The 25,771-nt window shown below is 38.8% G+C and overlaps 1 protein-coding gene across 4 annotated transcripts in view; it reads right to left on the bottom strand.

The window, feature by feature from the left end:
* Positions 1–1,210: 1,210 nt before the first annotated feature.
* NCOR1 (nuclear receptor corepressor 1) overlaps positions 1,211–25,771 on the bottom strand; it is a 70,794-nt gene continuing 46,233 nt past the window's right edge. For 3 of the 4 annotated variants that reach the window (XM_086624647.1, XM_086624649.1, XM_086624650.1), the window contains 27 exons: positions 25,123–25,252; positions 24,623–24,818; positions 22,212–22,385; positions 21,139–21,299; positions 20,678–20,798; positions 20,476–20,577; positions 19,867–19,964; positions 18,873–19,041; positions 18,143–18,283; positions 16,659–16,742; positions 15,876–16,132; positions 15,226–15,586; positions 14,476–14,700; positions 13,761–13,970; positions 12,081–12,230; positions 11,375–11,548; positions 10,745–10,910; positions 9,969–10,465; positions 9,389–9,517; positions 8,650–8,807; positions 8,176–8,399; positions 7,616–7,753; positions 5,494–5,636; positions 4,313–4,366; positions 3,349–3,570; positions 2,613–2,795; positions 1,211–2,363 (listed from right to left, as the gene is read on the bottom strand). In XM_086624647.1, the coding sequence (XP_086480773.1) occupies positions 2,176–2,363; positions 2,613–2,795; positions 3,349–3,570; positions 4,313–4,366; positions 5,494–5,636; positions 7,616–7,753; positions 8,176–8,399; positions 8,650–8,807; positions 9,389–9,517; positions 9,969–10,465; positions 10,745–10,910; positions 11,375–11,548; positions 12,081–12,230; positions 13,761–13,970; positions 14,476–14,700; positions 15,226–15,586; positions 15,876–16,132; positions 16,659–16,742; positions 18,143–18,283; positions 18,873–19,041; positions 19,867–19,964; positions 20,476–20,577; positions 20,678–20,798; positions 21,139–21,299; positions 22,212–22,385; positions 24,623–24,818; positions 25,123–25,252 (4,855 nt within the window). In that variant the 3' untranslated portion in view covers positions 1,211–2,175. The remainder of the gene's footprint in view (positions 2,364–2,612; positions 2,796–3,348; positions 3,571–4,312; positions 4,367–5,493; positions 5,637–7,615; positions 7,754–8,175; positions 8,400–8,649; positions 8,808–9,388; positions 9,518–9,968; positions 10,466–10,744; positions 10,911–11,374; positions 11,549–12,080; positions 12,231–13,760; positions 13,971–14,475; positions 14,701–15,225; positions 15,587–15,875; positions 16,133–16,658; positions 16,743–18,142; positions 18,284–18,872; positions 19,042–19,866; positions 19,965–20,475; positions 20,578–20,677; positions 20,799–21,138; positions 21,300–22,211; positions 22,386–24,622; positions 24,819–25,122; positions 25,253–25,771) is intronic. The other variant, XM_086624648.1, reaches the window with a different exon arrangement.

The raw sequence follows: 25,771 nt of genomic DNA, 5'->3' as shown, positions 1-25,771 counted from the left end.
ACATGCCTCTTTTCACGTTGTATTTGTTACGCTAAGAAAGTGAGAACAAGTCAGATTCAGAATGGAACTTAACTCTCCACTGCAAATTTAAATCTACAAAAAGGGCAGATCAACTTGTTTTCCAGTACATGTTGCTGTGGGAACAAAAAAAGTTAAAATAAGAGCACAGGTCTACAAACAGGATGAAAAACTCAGTACTTCAAGCCAGAAGGGTAAAGGATGGGAAGGTGGGAAAAATCTTTCTCAGTGAAAGACTGCAAGGAGGTTTAAGACTGCCAACTGAACTACCCTGATGCAGTATTAAAAAAAAAAAAGTAGCAAAATATTTCTGTATTTGCAACACAGTGTCAAGTTTCCAAGTGAGTTCCTTTGGATTTTTTTCTTTCCCACACTTGGGGCAGAAACACTTTCCTCTAAAGCACTCAAAGGAAATTTGCTATTGATAAATAGTTCTGCACTTCTTCCTGTTTGTAACTGGACCGTTACAGTCCTTCTGTAAGATGGAGAGCTTACATGGCGTAAGGTTACACAGCTACATTACACCTTCCATGCAACACATCGCAAATACAGCGTTAAATTAAAAATATTTTGACTGGAAAATAACTTCAAGGCAAAGACTGTTCATCAACGAGATTCAAAAGCAGTTTGGAATCTGACAGACCATGCCACCCCCTGACTCAGTGCTATCTGTAAATCAGTCCTTCTACCCCAGAAGATTTAAGTTCACTTCCTGAGGTCAGTGCAGCAAAAATAAGATGCTCTTGAAGACGGATGTCAGGACACCCTGTGATATCACTAACCAGATGTATGTATACATGAGCTACAAGCATATCAGAGCAGGCATTGATAGATGAATGATTAAGGAGACTCTCCTAGTACCATTTACAATTTAAAAAGAAAAAAAAAAAAAAATCACCCTAACAAGTATTGCACACTTTAGGAGTTAAGCCAAGCCTCTGTAAGGACTTCCACCAAAAGCTTGCTTATAGGGCTAGGGATTGGATGGGGATGCAGACTTTAAAATAATTATTACATAAAGAATTTAAAATCAGACTGGAGGAAGGTAAAAATCACAGTACCTATTTCAAACTGGTTGTAACAGAAGCCAAGTAGTTGACTCATGTGTTGCTCAGTTATTCTATAAAAGCGTTTTGTTTTATTTAAACTTGGGATGTAGAGGTTTTGCTGCTTAAAGGATCGATCAGCCCACCCAGAGCTTCTGTTCAGATAAGCCATTTGCTGTGGTTAAATATGACAGTAAAATTTAGTAGCCCATTTTGTCTGCACACAATGCAGAAACAGAAAACACTAAGATAGGCTTTTGGGGCACAGTTAAAATTCCCAGTGTGCATAACAGTGAGGTATGCCTCAGAAGCTGTTTGTTTTTTTTTTTTTTGTTATCCTTTTAAAAATGAACCATAACATACCCATGCAATAATATTTCTGCAGTGCTGCTAAATAAAACCAACTGCACCAAAAATTTACAATGTGGCAGAATTTAAAATTCAAAGAAATATATCATCTTATTCCAGCGAACCGGACTATGTTAATGTACAGAATTCATTAAGGGGTCAGTCTTAAAAATCAACATTTTCACAAGAGCTTGAACACCACTGAGAAAGTGTGTCTAGGGAAAAAAAATTATATAAAAGCACAATGCCTGCAAGAAGTGGCACGGCATGAAACGGGCAATGATGCTAGGCTGGTTGGGAGGCTAGGGTTATGGTTAGGCTAGGGTGGTAGGGAGGCTAGGGTTATGAAGAGTACTCTACACTGGAGAAATGCTTAAAAAAAATTACAAAATGACCCCCAAAGTTTAGGCAATGATTTGAACATAAGTACACCAGATACTATAGCAAGGGAAAAAACACTGCAAAAAGTACTCTCTATTTACAGAAGAATGATTTAAAGACATTATGGTTTTCTTTACAAATAGATGTAGAACAGGAATAGTCCACATTTTTAAAAACTCTTTACATATTTATCTTTAGTAAGTCAACCTTCTCGATAACGATCCTCCAACACATGGCTTGTGCAGAAGGCATTTAACGGACTCTCCACCAATTCTTCATTGTGTGGCCCTTGCTCTCTTGGAAAGTCTCTATGGGCACAAGTCAAAAATAGATTTCTTTTTTTGACCCGCAAATTAAAAAAAAAAAAATAAATCTGCATAGTTCAGTCATCACTGTCAGACAGAGTCTCATATTGTGCTGAAAGCAGTGGTGCAGGCTCTCGCTCCCATATCCTGTTCTGTTGGTGAGTGGTTGCTTGGCTCATGGACGGCGGGGCACACGCGATCGATGTTGGCGGTGTACTGCTGAGCATCCTCATCGTCAACGGGTTGTAAGGAAACTGTGTCGAACCTGAATCAAAGAGAGTTTCCCCATGTCAAAAACATGAGCCGTTCTAAGAGATCTGTGTCTGAAAGACAGCCAGGGTTTGGTTGTGACAACTAGCAGAAAATCTGTTTCGGAAAGTCCTCGTATACTGTAACGCAGATCTAGATGCTGTAATCTTTTGACCAATATACCAGTGTTACAACAGGTCTACTTCTGACCCTTCCACACACATCACATCTGGTAAATTAACTTCGAAAGAAACACATTTCTCACCTGTTGATGAAGGCCTGTCTTCCCAGGCCCACACTGGAGTCTGTCTGTGGTAGTCCCCTTCTGAATGTACAGATGAGACCGAAGAAGGTCTTTCGGTTCCCAAGTATCCTTGTCCAGGAATAGGCGACTTGGACTTCCTACTGTTTGACTTGCCAATTAGTTTCTGCTTGTTGACTCCCCCTCCTGGAAACAGAAGGGACAGATTTTACAAAAGTGTTACACTGCATTTTAGCCTCTCTCTGTTGGTTTCTATAAATCACCACATAGCAGCAAACAGGAGTTTCACACTGGTACCTTCTGGCATGCTGTTTTACTACAATTAGTGACCGTACAGACTAGTCTTCTAACACACTACTGCTAGAAAATCCCTGTTCTTCTCATAACAGTTACCTTTCCCTTTTTAGGAAGGGAGATGTTTTCAGTTCAAGCTGGTTCCCATGTGTTCTTTATAGGTGATGTACTATACATCCATTTTCATCAACCCACTGAGAAGCTTCAGGTACCTACTACACCCTGTTATCTCTTCCCCATTTCATCAGTGTTGTCATTCTCCAGGAAATACGAGCTAATGCTCCTGAAGTCACCTGCGCCATTACAAAAGCCAGAACCCCTAGAGGGAACGGAAACACCTTTCCAGAGGAAAGACAGTGATTTTCAGTGACATCGAATTTAATAAACCCCTTAATTTATTTTTTTCTTTAAGACCACGAAATATTTAGGAGTTGCACTACCTCACCTGAATTTGGTGATGGATTAGCTTCTTCCCTACGTGTCTCATTACTTGCTGCTACTGCAGCAGCGGAACTGCCAGCTGCTACCGCAATGGATTGTGCCATTACAACTCCATGCTCTTCACTCTTGTCGTCAAAGTTTCCCATCAATGCTTTCCTAATAATGTCTTCCAGACCCAGGTTACTGGCAGGATCTGCAAAGGAATGACCCCTAGAACTGACTGCACCTGGGAGATAAAAGAAAACATACAAGGAAAGGTGGGAGGGGAGGCAAAAAATGTATCTCAGAGAAATTACAAAGGGATATGGGAAAAGATTTTAGAGGAGAGGCAGAAAGGTGGGAAAAAAAACCCCAAAGAGAAGATTTTTTTAAAATGCAAAGCCACATGCTCCAAAGCAGCTCACAATGGCTACAAGTTAGACATGCCAGCCAATAGCGAAGAGCTACGTCAGTGGCGTCACTAAATGTCAGACTGTTTGCAAGAGGGTAGATTTTACTTTGGTTTTTTTTTGTTTTTTTTTTTTTTTTTAATAGCAAAGGAAGCTGAGCATGCTGATTGTGATAGCATATTAAGTAAAATCTGCGGCTATTATTCAGTTGTAAGAGAAGAGACCCGAAGAATACTTCTCTCATCAATGATAATATATTAACTTGTCTTATGAAGTGTGATACGTGGCAAATATTTATTCCAAAAGCTTCTGTTCCACCTAAATTAATGGAGACCAGTACTTTCTTCATTTAAAAGACAGAAGGACTGTGCCAGAAGGGGCAGCAACTGGCCAAAATCATGTAAAGTCAATCGGTGGTAAAACTCCAGATTCAGATTTGGCAGTTCTTATCTTAGCAGTTAAATTTACATTTTCATCATCTTCCTCATTTACTGGACTCCCCAAAGCATATAAATGGAAGATACCACATTAGTTTATTTTTTCTGAAGCATATATTGTTTCTTTTACTGAAAATCTTACCTGAGGTAGTGACTGCTGGCAAATTGAATATTTCAGTCCCTGGCTGAGCAGTTGCTGCAATTAAAGCACAACATTCAATTGAGTTTTCCAGTACTGATCATCACTACAAGTGATCACTACTTGTCCTAATGCAGAAGGTGTAATTACTTTGAACTATTTTCAATGTTCTTTTTTCTCTTTCTCAGTCTTCTAAGATCAATGTACATCTATGTCTTGTCAGAAAATGATCTACACCAGGGTAAAAGCATCTTATACAGTCACGGCTAGCCTTCTTTTAAAGGTGTTTCCTTCAGGAAGCAGACTGACTTTTTGAGTTTCACAATCTATGTACTTTAAAATGCAAAGCTGCACTTGATTTGCTAAATAACATATTTTAACATATGAACCTTAAAGGCTGAGTATTTGTATGCATTAAAAAAATGAATGACAACAACTTTGAATGGCTAAACATCCCCTCTCCCAACACTACCTATATTATATCCAATTTGAGAATAAAGAATTTCAACCATAACGCTGAGTTCAATATATAAATGAAAATACTATTGGCAGCACTGGAAAGCGTGTTTGTATGCCAAGCATGCACATGAGATTTTCAACAGAGCAAAATCTATCAAGCACACAATGGGGAACCAATAAAAAGAACACAACTCTTACTGACACAGCCTTGTTTCTTAGAAGGAGAGAAATTTGTTGTTCATGCAAGAGCACTCACTTTCAAATAAACACTTTCTATTAAGTATTGAGTTCACAAGCAGCTTAAACTCTTACTACTGATAACTTTGATACAAAGTTTAAGGTTTCTAAGAGAAAAACTATGTGTAATAGTTAATGTTGATACGAAGCAAAGTACAGACACAAAGTTAACCAGAATAATGTCAGGTTTCAACAATTAATCAATTATGCATTTCTTCTGTAGTTTTCAGAAAGCATTTCCATCTCTCCAATTAAGCATTAAAAAGCTTAAATGAGACAGCCCCACATACCCCAGCATTAAAAAAAAAGAAAAGAAAAAAAAGGAAAAAACCTAACAATCTTCCAGTTCTTTGGTCATAAGTTATATATTCATACATTTATATTTATTCCTATGTTATTTGAAACATATTTAGGTTAGGACATCTGTGGATGGCAATCACATAAAGCTTAAGTTGGAAAAATTCAGTGAAAAGACAAGTCCTGCATACCCATGTCAGAGTCACCTCCACCAGATGAGTTCAGCTTTCGAAATATCTCCTGTTTCTTAGATTTTACCATTGGTGAAGTGTTCTCGAGTTTGGTGAAAAACGAAGGCAGGTAGCTTATACTACCTGGAGAACGAGAGTCAGTCCTGCCAAGACCAACATGTGTCAAAGAGAGAGAACATTTTTCAAGATGTACATTTAAATCTTTCCAAAAGCAGTCAGGCAGAAACCACCAACATTCATATGAGCTTTAAGACTCTTTCCTCAGCCTGTTTTTTGGGAACTAGACATGTCTAATGACTCTCCAAGAACATCTGCTTTATCCAGATAACAGCGTCTAAGATTCTACAGCTCACAGAAAAAGTGACCGTGTCATTGTCTGTGCTGGAGAGAGGTACAGAGATGATACTCTTACAAATTATCCCAGTGGTGCCCACTTCGGCCTTGCAACCTGCACGCCGGCTGAAGCTTGCGCTGCAAATCAGCAGGTGACAAAATGTTTAAGCTAGAAGCCCAAATACCCATCCTAGCTGCTCCTCCTATTTACAATCTTCTCGCTCTTGTCCCCAGTATGCCACTAAGAAGGATGTGGGTGTTTTTTTTTTTTAAGTCTGCTTAGCTATCCTGTCACACATGGTCCAAGCAAACAAGCTCTTTCAAGCATTCTTAGAAACCAGGTAAAATAACCTTATGGACTGGAACCTGGCTCAAGAGCTGCCAGTTAGCCATCCTTGCTCTACGGCACAAACTCAGACTGAGATCCATGTTGTGTATTTCATGCCCCTTACCAATTTTACATTCACAGTAGCTGACACACTTTCTGCACATAATTTCTGTTACATCAGCGTAAAAAAATTGCTGAAGTAAATGTCAAACTGACAAGGGGTGTGTTTTATCTTCAGATCTTAAAATATGCAAACTTCAGGCTGTTTATAAACATGTTAAAAGCAGCAGTATGCCAATTACAGAATTTTAATTAAAAAAATAAACTAAAGCATGAAGAAATTCAGGTGAAAAATCTAAGCTAATACCAGGGTCATGAACAACTTGCACTTTTTTCAAAACTGGATAAAAATGACCAACTGTGTGTTCGCTGTGGTGCTTAGAATACTTGAGTTTGTTCAAGCAGCAGCAATCTGGGAAATCAGCTTTAATTTAAAAAAAACAAACAAACAACGAACAAAACCCCACCTCATACTTATATTAAAAAAATCACCTAAAAATAAAGTAAAAAAGACAAAGACTTTAGGTTTCCTTAAAATTCTAAAAAGTGGAATCTTCCCTGCCATGTTCCTGAAAATCACTTAGCACATAGCTAACATCCATCATGGACTGCAACAACCCTGCCAGTAGTGGCAGAGTGGAGGGGGAAAAAAAAACAAGAAAAAAAGAATCCATTTCACCAGCAGGAGCCTTAAATGGTGAGCACATTGGCTGCTACTCCTTCTTTAGCAGGCGGCAGAGCACGACAGAAGCATCCATTCCAACGTGCATCTGCCAGAAGTTTGAAGACACCAGCACTAATACAGTCTGGCAGGGATCCCATGGAGTTTTTATGTTGCAGATCTGGCAGACTGACAATTAGACCTGGGAAACAGGGATGCCCGATGCATGGACCTCCTGACACCCCACCTTCACACCTGGAAAATAAGCTCCTTAGCTTAGTGATATTTCATGTGATAAGCTGCTCTAGAATCATGAGTGTTGGAAGCCTGGGTTCCTCCACACTTCACCAGGACAGTATCCAGGAAGCCAATCAGGCAGGAGAAGCCTGAATTATTTAATAAAAGTTGTAGAAAACGGACCTTTCCCAAAAATCATTTCAGTTTTATAGAACTGGCACCTACAAGGAGTTTTGTTACAGTGTTTTCTATCATTTATGAGCAGAACGCACTGCTTGCACCAAGAAACTTCTGACAGAACACGTACAGGTGATGTTTCACTCAGGCTTCCCAAAGCATCTCCCAAGTAGCAAGTTCTGAATGCTGGTGCAAAGGGATCCACAGTGATTAACAACTTGCCTGTTGTACCAGAGGCAGATTGCTTAAACCGCTCTTTAATTAAAGGTACTGGTTGCAGCAAAAAGATCCAGAATAATGTTTTTAAAATTCAGTTTTACACATACCTCTGTTCAGTAGGCTCAGCTCTTTGGGAAAGCAAAAGAACATTTTCCTGTTTCTCATGTACAACCGGGATCTGAGGTGGCGAGATTGGCTCATAGGGCTCTGAAGAGACATGACTCCTCTCTGGAGATTTTCCAGGTCTACATCCATAATTCAGAGACAGATAAGTACTCTTAATGCATGTCAAGCAGTGGTTAAGACATGTAATGGCATTCCAGTTGTTACATAACTACTTATGTCCAGTTTTCTATGTTACACGCTTTAGTATGCTTAGTGATCTCAAAAAGATGACTTTGAATTGTCCATAATGACTCTGATGAGTTCTAAGTAATTAAACACATTCACTCCTCTACAGACTGGAAATTAAACATAAGAAGTCAAATATCAGCTGTGTTATGGAGCCCAAGCAATTGTCAAAAATCATATAAGACAGATGTTGCCTACAAAAAGACCAAAAGATACCTCTACTTCTCATCTACGGCAAGATTACTGGTGCCATTTTGAATGAATATCCTATTTGGGCATTAATTAAATTTGCAGTTAAACTGAACACATGCATTACCTTCCCCTGGACTTGTCAGACAGATTTTCAGGTGACACTCTAGCACCTGGCCGCTGATGGTGGACAGACTGCGACTGCGACTCAGGGCTGTAGCGATTTGATGTCTTTGCCCGGGTAGAAACAGGTGTTGGAGCAGGGGTGGAATTCTGGAATGTAGTGGTGGGAGGCTGCAAAGAAGCCTGAGAAGCTGCTTGGTTTCTAGCAAAGTCCTGTGTAATAATTTGCTGGTTGTGGCCAAAAAGATAGAAGAGAGATCTTGGTCAGACATTGGCCAGAGCACACGTATTCATGAACTAGATGAATATGAGACCAATTGCAACAAATGAGATGATTATTAAGTTCAGACACGTTATTGTATAATACCTGCAAGTAAAACTAATAATTACAGAATTGGTATTATGTTCCGAAACATGTGTTTTCAACATCAAAATAGAAACTTTTTACATTTGAAAAGATGCATGCAAATAAACCTACACAGATGTGATCAGCAAGGGTAATAAGTCGATGGGTCCTGGGCACATGTGCCATCCCTTCTGCTTGGGAAGCGGGAGGTGGAGGTTGTTGGGGTGAAGGGGGTTCCTGTTGTGTCCTGTAGCGGTGAATCGACCCCTCATATTGCCTGTTTGGGTCATCTAGTTGAAGAAGAAAAGGTCAGTCTGTTAAGATAGTATTACTGAAGCTTCAAGGTTTGAAAGTTCTGTGCTTACAAATCTGAAAGACGAGGTGTTTCTGCATTAGATTTTAGGAATCCTGTGTGATAACCACCTTTTCCCCCCTCCATTATAGGCCTTATAATTTAGAATAGATAAATAAAGCTTCATTCCACAATGCCAGGGAATTTCAGCTCATTTATCACCTGCAAGCTGTACTGGAATAGCTTGATCTTTACTAGTAGGTAAAAAATCATTGGTGTTGACACTAATATGCAGTTGTTTTAAAGAATATATTGAAAATAAATTTTTTATTAAATCAGCTACATTGTAATGTAAAGAAGCTCTTGTTTAATGCCAAGTGTCCATTCCAACACATTTGCTCTAGTTTTTCCATAGATCACTGCAACAACATACTTTCAGCAGAAGTTTCTGAAAGTTAAGAACGTGGTAAGCAGTCACTTAAAGACTCCCGAGATATTTTATCTTTATTATGAGTTCATGGAGCTGGTAAACATAAACAAGATACCTGTAAGAATATTTGCATATGCAGATAAACTTACTCTCTGCCTGGCTTGGTTTGGGTGTCTCTTGTTGATAGGGCTGTAGCTTTTCTTGAGTAGGTACAGGTGAATTTGCAGGGCTGATCACCTCAATGGCATCTCCAGAAGCTTCATACCGGTGGGACGATACTGAATATCAAGCAAAGGTTGTGGAATAAGATGTAAGTATCACAGAAGATTTTTGTTGCCTATACATAGCAACACTAGTGCTTCCATTAACACCAGTGAAATGAAAGTCAAAATACTATCTTTTTCTCATGATAACTATGATGAAACAATTATTTCCATAAAGCAGTATTCCAACATAAACAAAGTAATTTTACGTTTCCTGACTTCTGATAATGTTAGTTTTATTATCCTGCATTTCATGTTGTAGCATACAATCCGAATGAAGCAAACAACTCTGATTTTTCAAGAATCTTGAGTCACTATATGCAAAAACTGTATTTGCTTATTAGGTGTCTCTACTGCGCAGAGCTGAATATTTTATCGTTAAATATCAGAATCATTTCACAGGTTATTTTCTCCCTAAAAGGCTAAGACAGACAGCAAAGAAGTAGATAGTTACTAAGATACGTACAACTACTGGAAGAATCTGAACTTTGAGAGCCCCTATCTCGTGCATCCTTGTCTGAAGCAATCTGCCGAGTGATGATCACATCTATGAAGTTAGCAGCAGTAATTGTGGTCTTTCCTCGAGTTCTCAGCTCTTCCTCGTACCTGGATTTAGGAGGAGGTCCTTTCTCTTTACCAGCCTCTGAATAGACTACTGATGAAGACTGTCCCTGGGACTTGCCACCAGAGAAATTTGCAGACGTATAGGGGCACTGGACAGGCCTCTTTTCTACCTCCAGTGTCTTCTGTTCCATCTGCTGCTGTTCAGTAACCACAGCTGACCGGCGTCCCATATTCTCTTCTATTCTGGTTCCTTCGTGCTTGTTCTCTTTTGCTTTGGCAACTTCCATCTGAGGAGCAGAGGCGGCAGCATCTACTAGTGCTGCAAGGGCATCAGCAGCAGTATTGTAACGGGAAGCTGGCAACCCTTGAGTAATAGAGGGAGCTCCGGGGGTGAGCTGCCTGTTGGCAAACATAGAATATTCTGAATTACATCACTTGGAAAAAAAAAAAAAAAGAAACTAGAGCCATACCATGTGCACAACGAAGCAAAGCTATTGTGACGCTGCTTTCTATCCAAACTGGACTGGGTGAGCATGCATTGGATCATTTCCAATAAATTCAAGAGCAATTAGATAGTGGTTATTCTCATCTTTTAATATTTTCCTCGGCTAAATGCATCTTTTAATAAGCTCAAATAATACAACGGGTATCTCTGCAACAGTAACTTAAGAAACATACATGATACGTAGCTGAGCAGCAGGATCCAAAGGTGTGATCACACTTGTCCCATTGGTTCCTTGAAAAATACTAGGCCTTTGCTGCAGGATGTTTTCCTGGCTTCTAACTGAAGGGGACGGGGACCGAACATATCCATGACTGCCAGGCCTGCCAGGCTGCTCTGTACCTGCAGAACATTGAGTGGAGGGGAACAAAAATATATACATACATATAGAGATCATTCTTACAACAATGCAGAACTATGTATCAATGCTGTCTCCTCCTCATCCTTTCCCAATTGTCTTCACCACTCTAGGTACAACTATATGTATTGAAGGTTTAAATGGCAGCATTCTGTTTACAATGCTCTGAATGACACGCAAGTTGTGCTAGCAATGACTGACGGGGATTCACACCATTCCCGAGGCACTACATTGCTGTGACAGAAAGATCAAGAAGCCTAGAACTTGCTGAAGTTGCAAGTATGATCAGAACTGCTAGGTAATAGGAACTTGCCTTAAGCACAAACTTAAACCAAACAATACCGTGTAACATGTTGTTAATAAGCTGTGCGTTGCCAACAGTGGACACAGAAAACGAGCAGTTACAGCCTACAAGACAACAGATCCCAGTGCAGCAGTGTGCACTCACCTGGTCGAAGATAAAGCTCAGCAGGGACTGAAGCGATTCTCTCCCTCTCTCGTTCCCGTTCTCTCTCCCGCTCTCGCTCACGTTCCCTCTCCCTTTCCCGTTCTTTCTCCCTCTCCCTTTCCCGTTCCCTTTCAGCATTTGCAGCTGCAGAAGCTGCCAGGTGTGTGGGGTGCCCTGGAAGGTCCACAGGATAAAATGAAGTAGCAAAGAGATACTGAAGTTAAGCATGATTTGATGTAAGCACTTGCCAATATACTCTGCCATTCACTTACAGCAAAATTTCCCAAATACACTTTAATTCCACTCAAGTCTATCCACTTACCTAAAAACCCAAAAGCTTAACATAAAGTGGCAGTGGAAAGCTCAACTAACAGCTTTTTAGTAAAGTGGTTTCTATAGAGCTAGAAACTAGACAGCTAATAGACCCAAATTCCACCCTTCAACACAGGTAATATGAGTCAGTGAAGTCGTAATAAAGACCTGACAGAATGAGGCAAATCCTGAATTTGTCAGTGCTCCTTCAGCTGCTAATGGAACTAAAAGGGCATCATTAAGAAAACCTTCACCACCCAAGTAGGAAGTGCATGCAAAATACATCGCCCGAGAAAACATCAAACCCTGCCATCAAGGAAAGCTAAATAAAGATGGTCAATCATCTCAGTGTGCCAGATGATTGGAGACATCATCACATCGTAAGAGCTCTCACCTGGTGACAGAGAAGCAGGATTGTAAGGCCTGGGAGGGAACGTAAGCTGGGTACCAGGGATATATGTGATTCTCTCCATGGGTGGTGTGCTTGTTCCTCCAGGATGAGGCACTAAGATAGTGGGAGCCATATTGTTCAGGTCAATAATTCCTGTTAGGAGATGACACACACAAGAATGGCCATTCATGGACAGACTAACGGTCCACAGATTATATACTCTGTTAATAGATAAGAGTCAGTAGTGAATGCTTAGTGGGGAAAAAAAAAAATAAAATAGAATAAGGCAAGTGCTGAACTATACTCCAGCTGGTTATATTCTCAGATCTGGCACATTTAAGAACATATTAAGTCAGAATTTCCATTTCTAGCGCTCCCTTTAATTGCCCTTCAGAAAAATAACACTTCATCATCTTCTCAACGATATCATCTATAAGCAAAATGGTATTACCTGACATCATTCACTCCTTATCCACACTTTTATATTCATAAAATGAAATGAAATGTTGGAATGCACAGGTCCCATTGGAACTCCAATATAACTTCTCCTACTGCAAAAACCAAACACTTATCTTTTCCCACCAATTAAAACACTGCAAGACCTTATAACTTATTCTCAAGATAATTAGTCCTATGAGCATAATTCCCTCACATTTGCTATCTTCCATTCTACCAATAACAGCCAAAACCAATTTAAGTGATAAATTATAACATCCAGTATCCAAGCTGGTACCTCAACTATTTCCTGTTTGTAACTCCTGGGAGAACGCCAGGTAACCCCAAGGACTCACAACTATTCTTTTATTATTTTCTTCTAAGACTTCACTCAACGTTTCAATGTGAAACAGTTCTTCAAACTCACATCCCACAAAGAAAAATCTCCATCACAGTTATCTAAAATCTCTCCACAGTGAACAGACTTGCTAAGAAGTTGCTTTGCTTTTTTGTAATGGCATTATCTTCTAAAGCATACTTCTGAGTTTTGATGATTTATCAGTTTGTACAGTGTCTTTTCCAAGATTCTTGCATTTGGTGTGTCTGAGGACGTTATAGTTCATTTGGCTTTATAAAGTGTTCCTCAATTTTTTTTGTCTTTATGGTCTCACGTTTAACTTGTCAAGGTTTCTGTTTTCTTTGTTTGATGAGTTACACTTTTGAGAGATGTCTTAGCATTTAGTAGCTCCTTCCTGCTTGTGTTAAATGTCCAGATTGATTTAGGCTTTTCCCCACCCTGCAACAGGTCACACACATTTACTAACTCTCTAACATAACATCTTTAAACAATCACCGGGTTTCCTACAAACCTTATCCTTGTAGCTGTTGCTTTTATTTTCATTTTCAAAAAGCTCTCATTTTGATATAATTCTCTCTTCTGAAGTTTGAAGATGAGTTAAATATGCTTCTGAATATCAATTTAAACTTGCATGAAACTTGAAGACAAATAAGTCTTACAGCCTTTCCTTTAACAATATTGATCACATAGTTTCCTTCACATCCACAAAAGCCAGTTAGATGTGTGACAACTCATTTGCAAATAACACATGTATACATATGCACTTGTACACATGCATACATGCAAGCATATAAATTTATAAGCAACAACAAAACAAACAAACCAATCAACCAAACCACACCACGTATCCAAAACACTTTAAAGAACATCAGAAAAACACACAGGCATACCTCTTGCTCCTGCATACGGGAGAGCTAAAGTTTGCTCCCTAGGAGATAATCCTCGTGTTACATCGGGACGTAAATTGACTTGCATCTGCTGTGAGGTAATGTAGTCATTTAGGATTGTCTGCCGTGTATTCTCCATCGCGTAAAGCTGATACTGACTTGGGTAGCCTGGGGTGGGTGAGAGCTGCCTTTGGAACAGGTAAGCAGCAGCAGCTAAGGGTGAAGGAAGGCAAAAAAAGAAGATTTAGGAAGCAGCACAGGTGATATCAAATGAAAGTTTCAGATGTTTATATAATTTCAATGAGAAGTGCTGTCAGTTCTCTCTAGCCAGTGTCAAACGAATCAAAATAGCGTTTTAATACTGATGTTTTTATGAATTCATGCACTGTATGCAGACAGAAAAAGCTAAATAATCCAGATTGGAGATATGCAGAAGAGAAGAGACGTGATTAAAAATACAAATCCTGAACTTTTTAACAGAACAGAAGCAACACGGCACCTTCTAGATGAAAGCTACAGTATTACATAACATTTTAAGAAGTTTCTTGGTTAGATAGTAAACCCCCCACTGAACTGAAATCAAACCACAACCGTGTATATATGTAACCTCTTACAAATTGTACTTGGCCATTGATAATTGCTTTTTAAAGGTACCTTTTTTGTGCATCAAAGCATACAGCATTTCTAAAACTAAAAACCACAACACAAACATATTTACCAGGATCCAGAGCCCTGTGAAATGGCATAGCAGGATCTAAATGAGGAGGGAGGTGACTCCTATAGACTTCAGGAGTTGCTCCTCTGTGATGAGGGTCAAAAGGACTGTGAGTCACTACAGGATCAACCCCTGGGACTGGGGATTTTGCTGGCACACTCTCCCTTTGTGTTGGAGTAAGTGTGTTTTTCCTTTCATGATTTGCTGGCTTCCCAGAAGATATTCCAGCTAAAGACAACAAAAAATCCAAATTAATAAAACACATATATTTCAATCAAAAATTCAGCTATATGTATACACTGGCTCCCAAGGAACATTCTAGAGGACTCTGCAATCTGATACAATAAATCACAGAGAATATTTTATATCACAAACTATCTGTGGTGAAAATCTAAAACTATGATTGCTTGCACTTCACCATATTATCTTTCTCATCTAGATACTTCTATAATTCAGGAATAGCTTCTGCCCTCAAAACATTACCCTTGTAACTAACACTTTGAATGTGATCCATAATCAAATGGAAATTGAGACTGAATTGCCTTCCCATGTCCATGTTACAATACAATAGATTTTTATTTTCTTGTTTCAATTAACAGCATACAGCCTTCTAAAATTCCTTCTAGCCACCCTCCAAATTGATAGAAGCTATTAGAAGAAAAAAAAGTAGAATGGATTACAGAAACCTGTTTAAAAGTAAGTTTAAAATTAAATTATCAAGACTTCTTGTCTTACTGGACGGGAATAACATACCCTCACTAACTCTATTCATCATAGGTGAACTCCTGGACATTGGACTCTGATAGTTCACAGGTGTCCTCCGAGCATTGGTATCATCATAAATTCCAGGGCTCAGCTGTGATTTGGGAGTTTCATGAAGAGTTGACCTGAGAACAGAGGGACCAGAGCTGACTACTGACGTGTGACGGGAACGTACTGCATCCCCGGTCTTCACATCTTCATATTTTCCTCGCTCCACCACCTTCACGTTTTCTGGCACCATTTCCAGCTGAGGCATTCCACGGGGTAGCTTGCTTGGTCCAGTGATTAAAGATTTTACATTGTGTTTGATGGCAGACTGGCCAGAGTTGCTTTCATATTTTATGGGTGTGCCCTGAAAAGGAGAAGAAGATCAGGTAAGGTTATCACATTAGCACAGAAAACAACTGGATCTTAGTGACTGTTACTTGTCAGTTCTCTCACACTTGCTTGCAAGTGTGTTCCCTACAGGTGAAGTATCAGGACTTTTCTAATACGCAGAACATATTTTTAAGCTTTGTAAGTTGGTAGCTTTCTTAAAACAAAACAACCCTCCCCCCATTTATTATTATTCAAATATCCTGAAAAGATTCACTACTGAGTCTGTAAGCAACTCTGAGTCTAGCAGTGCTTGTTGTATTTACCTGAGATATGGAACCTTCTATGATCGGCCTGGTCGTCTGCACCATTTCAGGAGTCTTGCGACTCTCCTGGCTTAACAGGTCCTGTCTTGGGATTTCATGGATGGAACGACCCATTTCTTTTATAGTAGTGACTCCATCATATGGTTTCCCCTTAGTAATGGCTCCTTCGAATGTCCTTATGGGAGGTGACTCTCTCTTAATCTGTTTAGGGTATTTCAAGCCTTCTTCAAAACTTTCAGCTGTTGCTCTCGGTGTGCCTTTTATAGAAAAAAAGAGTCACATTACTGGTACTAATAATTACCAAACCTCTTTTTTCATAAACAGAGTAACTAACTACATGTCATAATACCTGAACTTCAGTTTGCTATAGTCTATGATAATAGATTCTGAAGACTAAAAAATCACCACAAAAACAATACTGAACAAATATTCAATGTTTTACTGAAAGCATCCTAAATTATTTCAGATGCTGAGATAAAGGCAGTAGCATACATCTTCAGAGGTCTAGGGAGTTGTTAGTACTCTTAAAAAAAAAGTACTAATTAACAAGTATTCATATTAAAAAATGTCTATTTTCCAAAAAGAAAAAAAAAAGCTATGTTTACATACTAGCTCTGTATACAGCATATCAGAAAAGTGCTGATTTGTGCTCTGAAAATATGTTTAATAAAATAAGCTCCACCTTTAACACAGCTAGCATTGTTAATAACAGTTCTAAGGTTCAGAAATTCAGATTTTTGTGGATGTAATTAATGCTTGCCTTCTAAATTTGCAATACTTTACCTTGCATTATAGAGCCAGACAACACTGTTCTCTCTTTTAGTTCAGCATGTGGGCTACCCCTAGGCAGTGCACGGCATATTAAACCTAAAATGAAAATGAACATAATTTAGAGAATTAAACGAGTGTTCAAAAAACTTCCCAAATCAACAAAATACCTCCTCCTTCTTATATACATTACAGATATTATCTGTATCACAGTAGTGCCCAGAGGGCCTGGCCTCAATAGGCTGGGCATTGCATCAACATGTTATAAACACTATTCTGCCCTAAAAAAAAAAATAATCTTTTCAGTTCAAGTATTCATATTATTATATTGTTGCAAGTTTTAACATATTTAGAAAACACAAGGTATTTTTTATAATTAAGCTTCACTCTTGTCCCAGAAAGCAGTCACTGTTTCTCTTCCACTCCGCTTCAGTTTCCTTACCTAGTAAAGAAAGATGTTCATGATGGAAAGTGGAATAAAAAGAAAAAAACAGCCCATAATATACCTCAGCATCCTCCAAATTAACCAAACTTCATACTGAATTATCTGGTAAGAGTTGAATTTACTGTTCCTACAGTAGGAATCTAAATCAATCCCCCAAACAACTCATAATTTTCCAGTTTGAGGACAGAAAACGCATCAGTGACGAGATAAGAGCATAAAAGCATCAGAACAGCTTCTCATATGCTAAAAGAGCCCGAAGATGAGGCAAGTGCATCAGCAACTTAAAGGCAACATTGAATTTCTATATAGTCTATAAACCTCTTATTCGTATTTCCCCATCTGATGAAAACGTACACAAAATAGCCTTTACGGGCTACCAAAAGACAGGACAAAAATGCACTTAAGGAGTCAGACTCCAGAGTTCAGGTATGAAACACTTTCTTGCATTTGTATTTTTAAAAAACAATCAGAAAAGTTACATAATGGCCTGACTTGACCTTTGCAGTCTTAGTTTGTTTACAGTTCACTAAATCAACATAATACTAGGGATGCCCTGGAGCAGGATACGGCAGCTGTGCGACTCGGTAATCTAAGCGGTTTACTGCAGGAATGCAGAAGGTCACGCCAACGTGGTACCAAGTTACCATGCCATGGCCCAGACCAGTTAACTGAAATTTAACTGAATAGGTGTGTCCCTGGAACCCATGCTGGTATGACTCTGTGCTGTTTGAGGTCTGGGACAACCCGCTGGGACTGTGAAGAGGCAGTTACACGTGTCAGATCTACTGAGAGGATTAAGTGCTAGCTGAACTACCTGTAGTTGTGGTAAAACCAGCAAAGCAACCAGCAAAACAAACAGGAAAACTAGTATCTGCTCCAGCCATATTCCCAGCATGCTTTAAAGGTAGTGGTTATTACGTGGATTTGGTTAGTAGTGTAAGATTTAAATCTCATTTCTCTTTTAGTCTGCTCCATAAAATAACTCTAAATACTTTTACATCACTGCAAAATGTTTGGATAAAACACAAAACACCTTGGAAGCAGCTGTGCTTACCTTCCAGCGGTGCAGACACTGGAGACTCCCGCATTGACATTCCTTGCTTTATATTTCCTTCCATTGTATCATAGCTTCTCTTTAAACCAATTTCATGAGCAGTTCTCGGACTCCTTGTTCCTTCATGAACGTTTTTAATAGCTGGCAAAATTTACAACAGCGTGGTTAGGAAATGTGGACAATAAAAGAAGGCACATGAGCATTACATTTAATGAGACCACAGGTCATTAATACTTTAACAACGCGACTTCAACAAAATATCGTAACATTAAATCTCGACCTTAAAAAGATCTTCTATGGTTTGTTAAAAAATATCTTTGTTCAAACGGTTACTAATTTATCAGTATTTCAATTGAAGTTCCAAGTTGAATGATACATTTCTTTTGATTTTAATACAGACTGTTTTAAACATGGTTGTTTAACCTTTCAAAATAAAAAATACTCAATGACAAATTGAGAATAAATGGCACAGAAATTAAATAATTTAACTATATTTTAACCACATAGCTCTGAAGAGAGGAGACTCTTCAGAACCCAGGCACAATTTCTGGATTACTTTAATTCTTATACCCTCCAAAACAGATGCAGGTGAACACTTCTCCGAGATGGCATCCCAGCGACTGAGGTTGATACCTGCCCATTTGGAAGCAGATACACTCCAGCTATGGACTATAAAAGCAGAACCTGCTGCAGCCTTGACTTTGATGAAGTAGAATATGCAAATACTCACTATCATAAGATAAAATATGCCCACTTTTGCCTTCATAAATAACATGGCCTTTGGCTGAAGCTTCCTCTCGGCACTTTTCTGGGCTGCTGTCTTCTGTAGCTAGCCGGGTGATAGTTCCCTTCAGTAACGCATCAGCTGCTATGCCAGACTGGGACAAAGCTGGTGTACCCTGCATTTAAACCAATCAAATCTAATTCAGAACATGCATATTTATTTAAGAGAACAGGGAGCAGTGAAGGGGAAAAAAACCACCAAAACTAATCCACAACATTTTTTAGATCTAGAAAACCAATTACTTTATCGAGCCTTATGGCTTAAGCTTCTGCCTCTATTATTAGATATTTAACCTAAATATTAATAAGATATTTGTAGGCAATTTGTTACCTTGTTAAAAAAAATAAAGGAAGACGAATAGGGAGTACAATATTACAGAAGTATTTCATGACCTAGGACATTGACCCTGTAACACCATTTTGGGGGAAGATAGCATATACCATGTAGTTTATGGTGCCATTAGGTTTTACTTCTATCCAAAGTAATAAAACCTACCCTTCCCAGAAGAGAATTGTTCCTATTGATTTGTGTAACTAGAGAGCCTGAATCAACCAAAACAGTAGTGTTTAAAAAATGATGAGATAAAAGGGCTTAATTTACCTTTTTGGCTTTAAATAGCATCTGCGCAAGACTGGTTACAGTTGATTTTAATATTTGAACTCAGGTGTGATGCTATTTTCATGGAAGTTGCTAATAAGCCTTCAGTTAGGTGTACCAAAGCGGTGGTTTTATTTACAAAGTTTAAAGACACATGAAGATGAAATCATAGTAATGCTTCAGCAACAGTGGGATTTGACCACCTGATTATATTAAAATTTCTTTTTTCGAGGCAGTTCCTACCCTATGATATTAATTTACTTTTTCAGACATGTAAATACATTCATGGTGATAGATTAAATATGCTGTTTTGCTCCAGCCTTCTCAGCAAGGGGAAGAATACCTGAGTTATGGAGCCTCTCAAAGAAGGAATGGTCTCAACAGAAACTTTATTGGTTGGAGTTCCTCGTGTTATACTTCCCTCCTGTATCGTTGCGGTACCTGATTTGAAATAAGACATCCTGATAAATTAAGAGAATTAAAAAGAAGTAGCTACTCTATATGAAATAATTAAAAATACTAGTAAGAACTGTTAGTTTCCACTAAAATATAGGGAAAATTTCCATTTAACATCAGGCATTTCAGGCAGTTAACTATTTCCTCTTTTAACAGTCTTTTGCAGACTAAAAGTCTTTTACAGCACGTGAAACCACTAATCCATGGTATTTAGTTTATTTTCTTTTGATGTATTTGGCTATTTCTCATGTATTGCTCTGTGTATGGTCTAGTGGACAACTTCATTTTGAAACTGGCATGCCTTGAAACAAATGTTTTTAAATGAGACATGCAGACAGGAGGAGCTAGTTTCAGATACACATGCCTCAGAAAATAGGGAGCAGATTAATCACATAATACTTAAAAGTAACACTTCAGCAATTTGAGCTGTAGAAGTTAATTCTCTCAGTTTCCTCAAGCTCTGACAAAGTTTCTTAATCTGTATGACTTTCTTTACCTCGAACCACACTTTCATGTTGTGCCCTGACCAGGAGTCCCTCAGGCTGGGAATTCTGACTTCTGGGAGAGAATTCTTCTTGTTTGATATAGGGCAGGGAGGCTATTCAGAAGAAGAAAAAGAAAAAGTTTGGAGTTTTTTTCTTTAATTATGAGTCATTAAAGAGTCTATATAAAACACATGTCAGCTTTTCTTTTCTTACCAGATTTGGCTGACTCCTGCTGCCTTGGCAGCCCAAGAGATATAGAACCCACTGATGGCTTTGCGGTTTCTTGGGTGTAGGAAGCTTGACTATGGGATGTTAAGTAAGTGCCAGGTGTTCCCTGAAACAACAAATATATTATATGTTAATTCTTGTTTCTGGAATGAAGATTCACATCTATGTTTAAAGGAGAACACTAATACTACTATGATCCTATCTTAAAACGCTACAGTACACCACCGGCAAATATCAAAGTGCACAACACCAGGAGTGTAGTGTCACTGTTAGTCTGGAGGTGCAGTTCACCTAAACTGGGCATCCTCAACCATGCTACTAAATGTAAATAACTGCAACATGTTCTATTTTATAAGGCACCTGTAATCCCTGTACTAGATGTTGAAGGCTGGTGAAAGGGCAAAAAACTGATGGAAGCACAGATTTTCAAATAGCAATTCTCTTACTTGTGAGATTGAGCCTCCCATGATGAAGGAAGGTTTTTCTGATGGCACACTGGTTTTGGAAGATGGAATGAGCGGTGGTGGGGGTCTAGTGGGTCTGGTTGTTGGAAGGCGGACTCCTTCAGGTATATTGGTTATTACTTGGTGAGGTGCTGGCTGGAGAACTTGGGGGAAAAATTGTATGTTAAACATTATAGTCTGTTTCAGCTCTACCAGTTGTTAGAGAGACAAGAACAGAAATAGCACAGTTCATCTGACAATTTCTGATGGGAATAGCCTCACAATATCCAAAAGCTATCTAGCTGTACTTACAAATCTGAAATTCACTATGCCCAAGTGTACGTTACACATAGAAACTGAACAGAGAATATCTAACCTTACATCAAAGTTCAAAAAGAAATAGCAAGAGCTGCACTGTAGAATTGCAGACTCTGGAAACTAAGCTTTTAAAAATAACAGCTCAGGGTACATTCAAGTTTTTTGTTGTTTTCCTGTTTCTAAAGAAAGTTCTTATTCTTTAAATGGAATGTAATTGAGTCAAGTATCATCTAAGTTTCCCTGATTTTGTCTTTTCTTAGCATGACATTATACTCTGAAGAGAAAAGCAATAATCCAAGTTTCAGAATTGACAGTTATTTCACTGTTTTATAAAACATTCAAACTACAATATTAAGCAATTACAATCAGAAACTAATGCCAAGGACAGCAACAGCTTCCTCTTTTCCTCGACTCCCCCCTTTATAAGAAAGGCCACCAATAAATATGACAGTACTTGTATAAAGCTGAAAAACTCTTGATGACTTTGTTCATATGCTGTTCTAACACTTTTCAGATCACCCTATTTGCTTAATATAATGTCTTATACAGCTGATGCAGCAATAAAGAATAAAAACATACAACCTTACTGGAGCTGGAAAAATACTGAGCACCTACTGACATGCATACACGGAAACCAATCTATTTTCTTCTTTTGTTAAATCACAAAGCATTTGGAGAATAATTTGATACTACATCAAGTCACAGAGGTCCAGCTTCCAAAGACTACCTATCACTATGATCCATAACAAAATAATTACCTGGTGGGACACTGTAGCGAGCTGCATTCATGTCAGGCTGGGGAGAGGCTTTGTTGACTTCCCTTGGAGACAGCCTGTACGGTGATGCTGACCTTGCTGCTGTGTTTTGCACTTGAGCCTCCTGTTCTATTGCTCGCTTGACCTCAGCGTAAGGCATATAGGCCACCGGTTTTCCTGTGAAGGTTAAAAGTTACCAGAAAGAAAAGAACCCTGGATTAGAAATCGGAGTCAAATGGTCCAGTTTCCAGCACAATTTTAACAAAGGATCTACTCCAATGTCAGATGTATTCATCAGGTATAAATGCTTCAATTAAAAAGTAGTATTAAGGTACAACTTGATTTAATATGTTCTTATGTCTATCACTTTTATATCCAAACTTTGAAAAACTGCCTCATACTTTCTGCATGTGAAAAAACAGTATCTGGCTCCTTTAGGTCCTTTAAGTGAAAACTCCACTATTAAAAAAGATTTCATCTAAAGACAACTCCTTTCCAAATCCTGTGCATCAGCCAGAATCCCACCAGCCAAAAAGCTTCCCTTCCTTGTTTACTTGCCCAGAGAAGTTACAAATCAAATTTCAAATACCGATATTGCCTATCAACAGTGTTTAAAGGGAAAATATATTTTTTACTGAATTTAGGAAATTAAAAATCCAGTATCGGAATGTCACAAATTCCTTTTCCTTGGCAATGGACAATTTAAGCATTCAAAATTACAAGCTAGAACAAGTCTACTGCAACTGTGAAATTAACCCCTTTAACCCCTGTAGTCAAAGAAAGATGGCACTAGTCATCTCCTAATAGCTTTCTCAAGGATCTTTACTATCTTCTTTCATGGTGAAGCACTGTGTAGGTTGTCATAAGCCAATTCAACAATTTAGTTTGACAAGATGCCCCACAACACAGGTAGTGTTCTGATGTACGCAATGCATGGTTTTCAGACAGTCTGTGGGCTCTGCTGCACACAGCAACAAGTGGACAAGCTTCAGATGTGCAGTGTATCTTAAGAAGTAGCTGTTGTAATGATCTGATGACATCTCAACCTCTTCTAGTTTTCAAATTAAGACGTGCAGGCTTGTAAAACCCATTTACATTAACCGTGTTATCCCTCCCTCTCTGTCTGCCTCAATAACCACCTTGATTTTTGCTGGCAGACACTTCACCCTAGAAATTTCCCACGCCTCATAACATTGCACTGCCAATGCCAAGAGTTATTGAGGCAGTGTTTTAGTTAAATGGTACTTTTAAGCAACCCCAGACTTTCTACCTACAAAAGCAACTTCCAAAAATCACAACCTTACCCTCCCCTCCACAAATCTACAAGCTCCCTTCTCACTATTTTAACAGCCAAAAAAATTGTTATGTTTCTTTCACTTTATTTAGGTAAAAGTAACTAAGATGAAGCTTTTTCACAACATTGTTGTGAAATTGTTATGCATGTTAAATACATAATATTTGACTTTCAAAAAACCTGATAGTTTACGTTGCTAATACTGCAGAGAACAGAAACAATGCATGAGGACATAAAATCTAAGAATGCAGAATTATGCATCCGTGATGATATCTCTATCATCGTAACATTCAGCACATTAATCTCACCCAGTTTATTTCCCTGTTACAACGTACAGTTTCTGTACCTGTCCCTTTACTAGGTTTACTAGTTGAGCATTTAGAGGTAAAAGTAACAACCTTAGTACAGAACTGAGCCTCCCATTGGATATGCTTTTCTTGCACAAAAGAAAAATCAATCTTCCGCTAAGCTGTTGGAAATTTGCAAAACAGAATTAAAATAACTTCAGTTCAAAGAATGAAAATATAGCCAAGATACACAGAGAGTGTTCTGGTTTCAGCTGAGACAGTTAGTTTTCTTTTCAGTAGCTAGAATAGCGCTGTGTTGTGGATACAGTATAGGATTTGTTATGAGAAGAACGTTGATAGCGCACTCGCTAGGACATCAAGGACTTTTCAGCTTCCCATATCGTGCCAGTGTGAAGTTGCAATGCCCACGTACGTACCCCAGTGCAGTAAAACATTCCTCTTAATTGTGCTCATACTTCTTGAGCAATTCTCTCACATCTTCATCTTAAGCTTCTCAAAGGGGGTCCCCGAGAACCTGTAAATATCTGCGTCCTCTCGCCTGCACACCTAATCTTTCTGAATCCCTCTCTGTAGGAACAACTCATTTTTGGATTTCACCCAAATGGAGCCAGTTTTTCTGCCTTAGATAAGGGGGCTACAATGTAGTTATTCCAGCAGGATCTGTACAGTAGACAGGTTCCTTTAATCAAGTGTCATCAGAAAGCAACGGTTAATTATCGGCACACTAAATTTTCATTCTTAAATGAGGCAGCAGTGTAACAGGCGGACATAAAATGCAGGGTTATTTCTATGACAGATGTGAAAATGCCTACCTTCCCACTCGACATTAGGGCTCTTGGAAGTGCCACAAGGGCTTACAGCACTCCGATACTCCATATCCAGCTGCTCCTGCCTCTGGCGTTGCTCCTCCAGCAGCGCCGACTCATGCATGGCTTTAATGTGCCGTTGATACAGCGCATAACCGCTCACTGGTGTTCCAACAGGAACAGTACAGGGACTGCAAGAAACCTACAAGGAGAGGAAGGTATTAACACCAAGTAAATTAATACAGGTACTTACTAAAGTAATAATCTTGCTTAATGCCTCCACTGCAGCCGCTGTAGTCTATGTATGACGGCTTCCAATGGCCCATGCCTGTGTTGAAGCTATTACTTGTGTGTTTGTACTTAACTCACTTTCCCCCTCAAAAGTATGGTAACAAAGCAAATGATATATTTCCTCATTTGTTTCACAATTTTTTGCCGCTTCAGTGTTGTGACTGGTTTTAAGGACAACAGATACTCCTCCAAACATCACTTAAAACACCCCATACCATAGGTGGTATGACAGCAGCTCGGTGGTGAAGTTGTTGCAGGTCCATCTGCCCTTGCTTTATTGTGGATGATACCAGTATTGACCCAGTGGGATTTAACAGCGACGGCTTTGACTCTCTGCTGAAGATACTGGATAAAGAGACAGAAGGAGGAGGGGGAAAAAAAAAAACAACCAAGATAAAAGATCTTAAAAAAATTTGTAGGCAGAAGTACGCCTCTCAATTCTAAACAACCAACACATTTAACACATTGGACAAATAGCTGAAAAATCAGAATCATGTTGTGTTTTGTCCCACAGCACATCTACAGATACTGCTGTATTTTTATAACACACAGAAATACCAAAAGAAGCGTTCAAAGTCTTCAATACCAGAAATTTATGTATGCTGCTTCTGTATGTACAGTACTGCAAGAATGCAACCCTCTTCATAAAGAATGCTTTGAAAAAAATAGATAGGAAATACAAGATATATTTAGCCCACAGGAAATAAACAAACAGTAGTACACAACAGACTACTTTCACATGGAGGTCTAATATATTTGTGAAATGGAAAGATGATGACTGAAGAGGCAAGAGTGCAGAAACACCATCAACACAATTCCTGTTCTTTGAACAGATCCCAAATGGTTTGATTTCACTCATTCTCT

This window comes from Tauraco erythrolophus, chromosome 21, assembly GCF_009769465.1.
Source record: "Tauraco erythrolophus isolate bTauEry1 chromosome 21, bTauEry1.pri, whole genome shotgun sequence".
NCBI classification, from domain to species: domain Eukaryota; kingdom Metazoa; phylum Chordata; class Aves; order Musophagiformes; family Musophagidae; genus Tauraco; species Tauraco erythrolophus.
This window is presented reverse-complemented; position numbering and strand designations above follow the sequence as displayed.